Below are 12,341 nucleotides of genomic sequence, written 5' to 3' on the forward strand. Positions count from 1 at the left end.
AGATCAATTAAGTCTTGATCACCATTAATCGAAACACGTTCTCTGATAACTTTATATAGTTCCTCAAAAATAGAGAAACTTTAGTGTCTTTTTCCCTATGGAATAAATGGCCTTTTGGTTGGAATTTCTTCACAACCACCCATATTACAATCTCTATATGCATGTTTTGCATGCAAAAACATAACTTCTTTTTACCTAAAACTTAGCAATTAATTTGCATGAAGGTAAAATATATAGCTATACCAATCTTTTCTCTAAAAATATAGGTCTACTGATATCTGAACATTAGATTGCGTAATCATCCCCTTCACCAATAATTAAGAGCGGGGGTTGGGAATTGGAAGGAAGACATTTTTTGACCAGCTGAGAGGGGAAGGGTGCAAACCATTTTTGGCAAGCCAAGAGGGGGGCAAGTGATTTTTGGCACACATTAAGGGCTCGGATAGCGACATTTTCACATATTATTTTTGTGGGACCTGAGAGCACATCATACATATTGAATTGCATTTTGAATACAAGGAATGTTCTTCTGATATCAAATAATTTAGATTTTTTGAAATTTGCGATATAATGATTGAAAATTGATATTTTTGAAATTTAACAGTCATCAAAGTAAATTGTAAGTAGCTGGGATGAAAAGTCGTTCATCATATGAACATTTTTACATTTCGTATTAAAGATATAGATTTCTTTTCAAAAAATGTAAGTCTTTTTGGAGAAAAAAAATGTATATCTTCAATATGAAAGGTCAGAATTTTAAATGATCATTGGCTTTTCATCCCAGCTACATACACTTTACATATCATTAGATTTATAAAGTTTACTCCGTGGACTGTTAATATCAAAAATGAAAAAAATAGTAATATTTTATAATTTGCCATAAAATTTGTATCATATCGCAAATTTCAAAGAATACTTATTCGGTATGTCTGATGTGCTCTCAGGTCCCACAAAAATACTGTGCAAACGTTGTTATCCGATTCCTTAATGGGGCCCCGTTTTAAATAAAATGCTTAAAAAGCAGTATGCTTAAAATATGCAAATTTTCCTGTTTGTTGCACTCACAATATAGACCATTTAAGGGATGGGGTATGAACGTTTGGACAGTATTTATTGTGGGACATTAGAGCACACCAGACATATCGAATTGCATTCTGAATACGAAGAATGCCCTTTTGATATCATTTTTTGAAATTCACAGTGTAATACACATTTTATGGTAAATGATTAAAAATTGATATTTTTGATATTTAACAGTACTCGAAGTAAACTTTATAAATCTGATGATAATTATGTACTTAAAGTGTATGTAGGTAGGATGAAAAGCCGACAATCAGTTAGGTCTTTTGGGGAAAAATCCATATCTTCAATATGAAAGGTCAAAATTTTCAATTGATTGTCGGCTTTTCCTCCCAGCTACATACACTTTAAGAATATATCATTAGATTTATAAAATTTACTTCGAGGACTGTTATATATCAAAAATGTGAAAAATATCAAATTTTAATAATTTGTCATAAAATTTGTATTATATCGTGAATTTCAAAAATGAAAATATATTGATATCATTATTATTATGGATATGTCTGATCATCCTGATGTGCTCTCATGTCCCACAAAAAATACTGTCAAAACACTCATTCCAGATCTCTTAAGGTTTGCACATTTAGATCCCAAAAAATTTAGCATGGGAGGGGGAGGGGCAAGATTTTTTGGCAGGCCGAGAGGGGTTGGGAAGTGATTTTTGGCAGGCCCAGAGGGGGCAAATGATTAAAATTGATATTTTGATATTTAACAGTCCTCGAAGTAAACTTTATAAATCTAATGATATGTACTTAAAGTGTATGTAGCTGGGATAAAAAGTGTATGTAGCTATTGAAGATATGGATTTTTTCCCAAAACACCACAAAAATAAAAATTAGGTGTTTTGGGAAAAAATCCATATCTTCAATCTGAAAGGTCAAACATTTCATTTGATTGTCAGCTTTTCATCCCAGCTACATACACTTTAAGTACACATCATTAGATTTATATTTAAAATGAACTTGGTGGTTGATTAAAACATTGTTGTTTACAACATTGTTTCATGAAGGCAAGCCAAGCAGGCTAGGCTGACCTACACTCATCAGATCAGAACATCAGAACATAATGCAATGAATGTAGGATGGCCTGGTTGAGCAATTTACTATGTGGATGATTTACCTGGATTGCTTGGATTTATCATTAAATTTAGAAAGTTTACTTCGAGGACTGGGCCTGCCAAAAATCACTTCCCAACCCCTCTCGGCCTGCCAAAAAATCTTGCCAATTATATCACAAATTTCAAAAATCAAAATTATTTGATATCATCAGGACATTCCTCGTATTCAGAATTCAATTCGATATGTCTGATGCATGATGTGCTCTCATGTCCCACAAAAATACTGTCTAAATGACAAGCGTTCATACCAGAGCCCTTACCCCAGTTTCAGACCAATTTTAATCTCATGTTTTGGTTATTTTTTGCAATACAATTGCACATTTTTGTTTGAGTACTTTACTTTGTGATGAGAATTTCCAATGCAAGAGGCATTTTTCTGATGGGAATTCCCAAACAATAGGTATTTACATAAATGGAATTCCCGAGCAATAGGCATTATAGCCATTCAATCTAGGCATTTTAAGTGATGGGAATTCCCCATGCAATATTGAGAGGAAAAGGAGTGGGAAATGGGGGGTGGATAATCTGAAATAGCAAATTTTCAGCATGAAGTAAGTGCCTGTGATAGCGACACTGCCACACCTTTGTGCCCAATGTTTATATTCCCATTTCATCGCAGTACTTCCGCAATTGACTGGTAAGAATCCTTGTGTGTATCCCCAATTGCAGCATGAAATAAGTGTCTGTGAGAGCGACACTCTGCCACACCTTAATGCCCAATGAATATATTCACATTTCGCGGTACTTCCCCAATTGACTGGTAAGAACCATTGTGTGTATCCCCAATTGCAGCATGAAATAAGTGTCTGTGAGAGCGACACTCTGCCACACCTTTGTGTCCAATTCGATTCCCCAATTGACTGGTAAGAATCCTTGTGTGTATCCCCAATTTCAGCATGAAATAAAAAGTCTGATTGTTATATTCTGCCACATCCCCATGTAAACAAAAAGAGAAATATGAAGATATCCTTATTACGCGGTTCTTACCCAATTGACTAGTAAGAATCCTTGTATGTATCCCCAATTTCAGCATGAAATAAGTGTCTGTAATTGGTCGTATGTCATGAATATTACACACTGAAAAATGACATAAACGTCACCAATATGTACTGCAGTAAGCATAACTTTTATTCCTTACATTTAAAGTGCACACACGTATATATTTTTGGAAAGCTTATTACAAGGATGTTAGATACGGCAAAAGAGATCCAATATTCAGGGCGGGTAAAATTCCTATAGGGTGTAACATAAAAAAAAAATACATATTTTGAAATTTTGATATACCTGAGTCATCTTTTTCTCCCAAAATGTACAAGTCAAAACAGATGTGGATTAAAAAAAATATGACAATGGCCCACAAACAAATCATAAACGGGACGACTGGTGGTGTTCTGTGTTGATCATACAGGGTGGTCAAATTCGACTCTATTTTTTGATGCAAAAAAATTAATTTGAAGATCAATTAACTTCTTTATTTAAGTAGCAGTCCTATATTTCATCACTGAAAATGTAAATTAGAAAGAGAAATACATGAGTCGTGAGTTTCTGCCCATAGTTATACTCAAATATTAAGTATACAGGGTGATCAACATATTATACAGGGTGATTATGTTTGACTCATTAGTACTGAAATTCATCAAAATTAAACAGGTTTAATGTAGTAAGTGTAGTCATGGAATACAAACTTCATTTTCTTCTATGTAATTAAATGGCCCTTTGTACATTCTGTTAAGTACATATATTATTTGTCATCTCTATGCAAAATGGTACTATACAGGGTGACTTTAAATATGGTATATTATTAGGCGGATATTGAGCACATATATATTGTCTTCATGGTCTTGAACCCGAAGTACAAATTTATTGTTTTCATGTATCATATCTATTCCAACATAAAGAACACAACCTGTTGGAATAACCACATTTGAATCATGCTTAGCTTGTTTGTATCCTTTCCTTCAATTCCCTACACTTGTACTAGTTCAAATGCAACACTAATGCAATACTAGTCCAAATGGGCTGGAAATGGTTTTATTTTTAGAGCAGACCTCTAGCAATAAATTGATACCAAATACTTTGAACACAGTCAAGTACTTTAAGAATAAACTTGAATGAAACTTGACAAAAAAATGGCTCCCCCATTTTAGCGTACCCAGTTCATGGCATACGACCAATTGCAACATTCTGCCACACCCCCATGTAATCAAAAGAGAATTGGAGATATCCCTACTTCCCCAATTGACTCCTGTGGGAATCCTGCCATGTTGAAGGGAAATGTGGCAAATATTGCACAAGAATAATTTTTCCAGATCTGAAAGAACCCCAGGACTGGGAGAATTAAAACATACAATGTACTTTCAGGGTTCCTTATTATTTCATTTCATTTTAGTTCTCAATACTTTTCCTAAAGTAGCTAAAATTGGCTTTAAACATTTATATACACACCCTTCCAGAACTTGAGAGGGTTGTTCACATTTTTATGAACGCACTCCGTTTTCCCTCTTTCATGTTAAAACTCATTTGGGTGTGTATTGGTGTGTGTCCACAGTTCCAATGTCCCCAGTTAATATGTTAAATACCCATACACACTTCCAGAACTTTACATTTAAAATGGGGATATTCTATATCCCCATATTTCATGTTAAAAATCTCATTGAGTGTGTATTGGTGTGTGTCCACAGTTCCAATGTAAAAAATCACTAGGACAAGGAATTTGAAATTTGTAATTCCCACTACAGATTGTTGATAAGTAGGGTATACCTACACATAAGCAATAAAAATTTCAAGCATAATGTCATGCAATAGGTTGTCCCCAATTTCCTACATCTCTACCCATGTCCCCATTTTCAGGGTTATGTGGGTAGGGGTGTGCGTGCGTGTGTGTGTTAGGAAAAAGCTTGTGAGAGCGTTATCTTGAGAACCGTAAGTGCTATGATGATGAAACTTTATAGGGGTAGCATGACCAGAGGGTGTCGACCTGATTAGATTTTGAGCGCAAAATATGGTAATTAAGTACCTAATTTGCATAATTTATGCGTAATAAGCAAAATACCTTGTGAACAGATTATCTGGAGATCCGTATGGGGTACAGTGGCGTAACTTGGTGGGGAGAGAAGCGTGGCCAGATGTTCTCGACCTGATTAGATTTTCAGCGCAAAATATGCTAATTAAGTACCTAATTTGCATAATTTATGCGTATTTGATCGTATCAAGCAAAAAAAACCCTTGTGAACAGCTTATCTGGAGATCCGTATGGGGTACAGTGGCGTAACTTGGTGGGGAGTAAGCGTGGCCAGATGTTCTCGACCTGATTAGATTTTCAGCGCAAAATATGCTAATTAAGTACCTAATTTGCATAATTTATGCGTATTTGATGCGTATCAAGCAAAAAAACCTTGTGAACAGCTTATCTGGAGATCCGTATGGGGTACAGTGGCGTAACTTGGTGGGGAGTAAGCGTGGCCAGATGTTCTCGACCTGATTAGATTTTCAGCGCAAAATATGCTAATTAAGTACCTAATTTGCATAATTTATGCGTGTTGATGCGTATCAAGCAAAAAACCCTTGTGAACAGCTTATCTGGAGATCCGTATGGGATACAGTGACGTAACTTGCTGAGGAGTAGCGGGGCCAGAGGTTCTCGACCTGATTAGATTTTGAGCGTAAAATATGGTAATTAAGTACCTAATTTGCATAATATATGCGTAATAAGCAAAATACCTTGTGAACAGATTATCTGGAGATCCGTATGGGGTACAGTGACGTAACTTGGTGGGGAGTTGCGTGGCCAGAGGTACTCGACCTGATTAGATTTTCATGAGGTCAAGGTCACATACAAGGTCAAAGGTCAACTGAGGTCACCAAATCTTTTAATAATTAATTTTCAACTGTGCATCACATATCCCAATAACAGCTTGATCGGTCATGTAATTAAGGAAATATGACGACTTTAAGATAGTCGCTTTCTTTGTAAAGTATAGCAAAGTAGCACTTTCAATGAGTGATAACTTGTAAAGGAAGCATCTTTCTGTTTTGATTTATTTGATGAAATAGTTCTTTGGTATTGCCAAATTTGATTTTTCAGCGCAACATACTTTTTCCAATTTCGTGAGGTCAACGGTCACATACAAGGTCAAAGGTCAACTGAGGTCACCAAATCTTTTAATAATTAATTTTCAACTGTGCATCACATATCCCAATAACAGCTTGATCGGTCATGTAATTAAGGAAATATAGCGACTTTAAGATAGTCGCTTTCCATGTAAAAGTATAGCAAAGTAGCACTTTCAATGAGTGATAACTCGTAAAGGAAGCATCTTTCTGTTTTGATTTATTACTTTGATGAAATAGTTCTTTGGTTTTGCCAAATTTTTGGAAGGTCATTACGGGGTCATCCGAGGTCACTCAGGGGTCATCTGAGGTCAAGTTATTAAAAACTCGTATGGGCATGAAACTTGGTGGGTACAGTCATCATTTAAAGCCAAATTTTGGAAGGTCATTTTGGGGTCACCAGGGGTCATCTGAGGTCAAATTAGTAAAAACTGTCGTATGGACATGAAACTTGGTGGGTACAGTCAACATTTAAAGCCAAATTTTTGGAAGGTCATTTTGGGGTCACCAGGGGTCATCTGAGGTCAAATTAGTAAAAACTGTCGTATGGACATGAAACTTGGTGGGTACAGTCAACATTTCAAGCCAAATTTTTGGAAGGTCATTTGAGGGTCATCTGAGGTCAAATTAGTAAAAACTGTTGGATGGACATGGAACTTGGTGGGTACAGTCAACATTTAAAGCCAAATATTTGGAAGGTAATTTCGAGTCACCAGGGGTCATCTGAGGACAAATTAGTAAAAACTTCGTATGGGCATGAAACTTGATGGGTACAGTCAACATTTAAAGCCAAATTTTTGGAAGGTCATTTCAGGGCCACCAGGGTCATCTGAGGTCATATTAGTAAAAACTGTTGCATGGGCATGAAACTTGGTGGGTACAGTTACCATCGGCCAGATAATCGTGCCCAGCCGATAACCGCCAAATTCATTTACCTCTCTACCAACAGTTATCGCAAAAGCAGGCGGTCACAAAAGCAGGCGAGACTCGTGGTTCGAGAACCGCCTTGTATGTGTGCCATTGACTGTGATGATGTAGTCAACCAATATTTATATAGTTTCCTGATAATCTTTGTCTGTTGAGTTTTAGGAAACAGGTTTTCCTTTTGCAGTGTCTAAGGTCAATTGAACTTTTACAAGTTTCTGTTCAAGTGACACCATTCCCAATATTATTATTCTTACTATTATTATGATAATTTTTAACATTGAATACAAATACTGCATTACACATTCAGATACTGTTTTATGAAGGGGTCGCTGTAGAAAAGCAATTATTTTTGTTGAATAGCGACCTGCTAAAATATTGACTGCTCAGTGCCAAAAGTGGGCAAGAGTAATAGCTGTAATGTGTAGATAAGTACTATATACTGTGTGTAACTTGCCAGATGTTCACAGGGCAGCTATTGCACTTACCCACTTCTCACTGAGCAGTGGATATATATGCAGCTTGATGACATTCAGCATTAGCCAAATTGAAAAATTCTGAAAATAATGATTTAATAAATAATAAGTTATCTAGACAGCATTTTGAAACCTCAAGTTGAAACCTAAAAACATAAGAATAGTGTACACTTCCATTTTTATTTGACACGCATGTGTCTATTTCATTTAGGAAGCCAAATGCTGTCTGTGATTTTCATTTTACAGTAAATTATTTTCTTCGATTAGCACTTTAGTGCCAAAGCAGAGAGAGAGATAGTATGACTGAATGCTAGGTAATGGGGGCATCTTTGCTGCGATCAATAGTGGTAACAGGCATGACTAATTTGAATGATTAAATCGTGGATAACATGTCACACTGTTCACATTGAAATGTCAAATTTGTGAATAGCAATGTTTTTTATCATCCTGTAACCTTGAAATATGATATTTGGGAATGGGGTCACTGTATACATTGAATTGAAAAGCAATTACGGTATGCATTTTGTATTGTACATAAATGCCTTGGGTTTTTTGAATGGAATTTATTTATTTATTTTTTTTTTTTTTTGCTATCAACAGGCAAGACAAATGGCTGCAGTGCTTTTCAGAAGACTGGTGAGCAATTTTGGGGAGCAGGTTTGGCCTCAGTTAGGACTTGAGGTCCAAGAGGCGTGCAAAGCGGAGTTATTAGCTGGTATACAACAAGAAACAGTGCCTTTAGTTAGAAGAAAAGTATGCGACTGTGTGGCAGAATTAGCAAGGAATTTACTTGGTAAGTGGGAAAATATGTGGCAGGGCCTCGATATCCATGGGAGTGCAGCTGCGCCGCTCCCAAAAAAAAATTGGAAGTCCAAGAAAAAAAATTGGTAAGCCTAAAAAAAAAATCGAAAAAATTGGAAAAAAAAAATTATATATTTCTCAAGACAGATACTTTTTCTGGGAATATGAAGAATGACCCGTGCAATCACAAACATGGGACGGCTCGAAAGATGCCTAAGCTAACGCTTGTCTGAAATCCCTGATGAGATCAATTTATGGTACAATTTCTAAAAGAAATCAAGTATTGAGAAGTCTATAAAAAAGACTTTCTGAGGCATCACGGTCAACTTTCACCATTTTGATATTGCGAAATATGAACGGTGTTAAGGAAGGGCAATCCCAGATCAGGATGGTCTTCGGGTCTGTGGAATGTGGGTGGGCAGTTTTTTGATCCTGGTTAAAACCATGACTGAACATTTCTTGGAAAATAAAATCAGGAAGTCTAATTAGGCCTACAAAAAAGTTTATTTGCCCTTTCAAGGCTTAAAGAAAAATTTTCAACTTCAGGAAAAAAACTTGAACCAAGAAAGCAGGTGATTTCTTGAATTTTTTTGTTTCGATTGGGAAAGCAAACAAACCTTTTGGGGGAACCTTATGACCAGGTTTTGTTTTTCAGGCAGCAATATCCTTATCAGTGATCTAAGGGAAGGATATAATCGAAACATGATGCCCATCTGGAGTGTTTGTTGATCTCTAAACACATTTAACACTAAATGTTACCTTGACCTGATTGTGTAATTCTTGCGCCACCTGAAAGAATGTTCATTGAGACACTTAAGTTGACCAGTCCAATTTCTGTATGGCAAGGTTTCACTTTCAGTTCATAAAATGTTTCAGTTTCTATAATGACTCCCACTTTTATGGACCCTAACCATGCAGTTTTAGTTTTTTTGCTCTCTCAAGGCTGAAACTTTCAGTGAAAGAAAAGTTTTTAGGTTTCCACTTAAAACACCAAAAAAACAACAATCTAAGCCCTAAAAACAAGAAAGCAGGCGATTGCTGAATTTTGTTATGTCGGTTGGGAAAAGGCAAAAAGGGGGGGGCCTTATGACCAGGTTTTGGTACATGTTAAGAATATCCCACCTTGTTGTAACTTGCACTCTTATTACAATAATGGGCACAGACACTTTTTTCTCAGTAGTTGATGTCAGCTAACCTCCTATTTTCCTTATTTACCCACATAGATGATGATGGAAACTTGCTGTGGCCTGATGTGTTGCAGTTCCTTTTCCAGTGTGCAGTGTCTCCAGATGCTGGGTTAAAAGAAAGTGCCTTGCACATATTCAAGTAAGTTCTCTGCTTCTGTGTACTGACTTCGTCACTGGTGCTGACTTCGTCACTGGTGCTGACTTCGTCATTGCGATTTTGGCCCAGTGAAAATCAGATTTGGCCCACAAGAATTTGCAATTCTGGATTACAGTTTACTAGTCAATTCGAGGAAGTTTTGATCCAAAATTAGATCAGTTCGGGAAAATGCTTCATTTTGGCGCACCCAATTTCCAGAGAGAGTAAACACTATTGAGAGATCAAACTCTCGTAGCATTCCTCAGGAGAGTGGCGCATAGATCCCCTGAAAAAGTTGTGACACGATCTGGTCCATGGGGCCAAAGGCGGCAAATTTGAAATTGAAAAAAAAAAAAAAATATGGAGTTCTAGAAAGTTCACTTGAAAATACACATAATCACAAAACCTCAGAACTTTAGAACCAAAAATGCTAGAACTTCTGTGTTTTCAGTATACGATAGCCTAATGTTTGTATAAATATAGTAACTAGTAAAGGTGTTATCGATTGTCGTATGTGTCATAGTATCGTCGACATGATCCTAAATCCGACATGTCAAAATAAACTGTCCCTTTACAACACATACCAAAAAGAAGAAAAAAGAAATTTCCATGCTAATTTGTCCAAATAAGCTTACGGGAGATTACCGTACGATCATGTTTTCATCAGAAAGTCAAAAATTATCTCCTGAAATTGACCCAAACAAGAAAGTAGCATGAACCAGGAAGTATGTTTACACCTGAAGTCGGCGATCTTAACTCATATCAGTGTGATTTTAAGCTTTCTATCGACTTTTTTCAGCATTTTTTAGATCGCATTACGAGTGTCCTCATGTGTCAATTGTCATATTTTTTCCCCGACGAAGTGTTGAATTAGAAAATGTGTCGATAACACCTCTAGTAACTAGATTGTAGCACATACCTTTCCTTGTGTCATCTCTTCTAGCCATGCTCATGCGAGTTATTTGTGGCTATCTGTAACTTTCTGAAAGTCAAAATTTCATTGTACATTTGATCAGTCAGATTTGGCTAATAATAAAGAATTGATGCATGTCATTGTAAGGGCACAAGGCCCCACCCCTGGCCCTGGTTAAGCTCCCACTTTAGATACTTCTCTGATTCCAGAAATTGTGTGTGTTGTGTTTAAAAAGTGAAGAACTGAAAATAAAACATTAAAAAGGGCATGGCAGGTTTCAACTTTTAACCAAACTTGTATTCTCTCTGCAGCAATTTTCCTGGTATATTTGGCAACAAGCAGTCACATTATTTGCAAGTCATTAAGGACATGTTATCCAAATGTCTCGCAGAATCAGAACCAACATCGGTAAGTATTTCATCCGTCTGCCTGGTTTAATATCAAGCATTTATTTAGAAATTGGCTGGGACAAAATGCGCTAAAAATTCAAATTTTATTGCTAAAAATTACCCAAAATAAGGTTGATTTTGTTTGAAACAGATCTAATCTAAAGGAAGAAGCCAGGGGTAAAATTGTGCTCACTCTTTTTCCTGGTATTATTTTAGTGTGGGGGTAACTTGCTTCCCTCCCTCCTAGGTTGATATGCCACTGATGCACACCCGTCTTCAGATGAATTGTGAAGCAAAAGCTTGAAATTTGTAAAGAATTTTCCTTAAACAAGAACAGTTTGCGGTACCAATAAGTCGATGAAGCATAGAACGTAAAATGTAAGAAAGATTTTACATACTGATTGATACTCAAGCTTGCTTTAGCTGGTTATGGTGGTTTTATCTTTCCATTCAGCATAGGCAATTAAGGCTACATTGCGTAAACCAGTCAAACAGTTTAGGATAATCAACAACAATACTTCCTCGTGGCCTTCAGTTTATGGAAAAAAATATTTCTTGCCTCTTTTCGGAGATGAAAGCTGATAAGCTAATCAATTTACAATCATTTTTAGAAATTATTAGGACTGCTGTCGAGTATAATTTACATTGTCGACAATCATCAAATCTCAAGATCCGACGTTGTCAACAACACAAAACATCAATAAAGTGGAAAAAACAAATGGAAAGATAATCTGCACCATGAATGAAATACATTTTTGTAGAACATTGATTCAATTATTTCATGGTAAATAATGGCATTGTTATGCATATCTTAAGCTTTATTCTAATTTTTTTACTGATTTTTTGTCGACAATTGGTCCTTGCTTGTCGACAATCAGGAAAATTGCGCTCGACAACAGCCTTGTTTATGAGCTTCACATTTCCCTTTCTTTCTCAGGTGCGAATCATAGCAGCCAGAGCAACAGTAGCATTCCTCTTAGCACAAAGTCGAGAGACAAGTCTACAGAAACACTTTGCTGAATTGCTACCAGCAGTTTTACAGGTTAGTATAGCTGTTAAAAAATTATGACTGTTCAATTATTGAAGTTGCACAATGCACATCTACAAAATATGTGCTAGTTTTTACCTATGATTATCCAAGTTTGTTTAAACGGTGTGGAGACACGCTTGGGTCCTGATGGGACCAGGCTCAAACAAAATGCTCA

General features: G+C 36.3%; 1 protein-coding gene across 1 annotated transcript in view; it reads left to right on the plus strand.

The window, feature by feature from the left end:
* The window catches only part of LOC140155361 (importin-5-like), a 67,936-nt gene that overhangs the window by 30,498 nt on the left and 25,097 nt on the right, over window positions 1–12,341 (plus strand). The window contains exons 3-6 of the mRNA XM_072178175.1: window positions 8,311–8,503; window positions 9,735–9,837; window positions 11,059–11,155; window positions 12,074–12,178. Coding sequence (XP_072034276.1) covers window positions 8,311–8,503; window positions 9,735–9,837; window positions 11,059–11,155; window positions 12,074–12,178 — 498 coding nt within the window. The remainder of the gene's footprint in view (window positions 1–8,310; window positions 8,504–9,734; window positions 9,838–11,058; window positions 11,156–12,073; window positions 12,179–12,341) is intronic.

Source organism: Amphiura filiformis, chromosome 6 (genome assembly GCF_039555335.1).
Source record: "Amphiura filiformis chromosome 6, Afil_fr2py, whole genome shotgun sequence".
Taxonomy (NCBI): Eukaryota; Metazoa; Echinodermata; class Ophiuroidea; order Amphilepidida; family Amphiuridae; genus Amphiura; species Amphiura filiformis.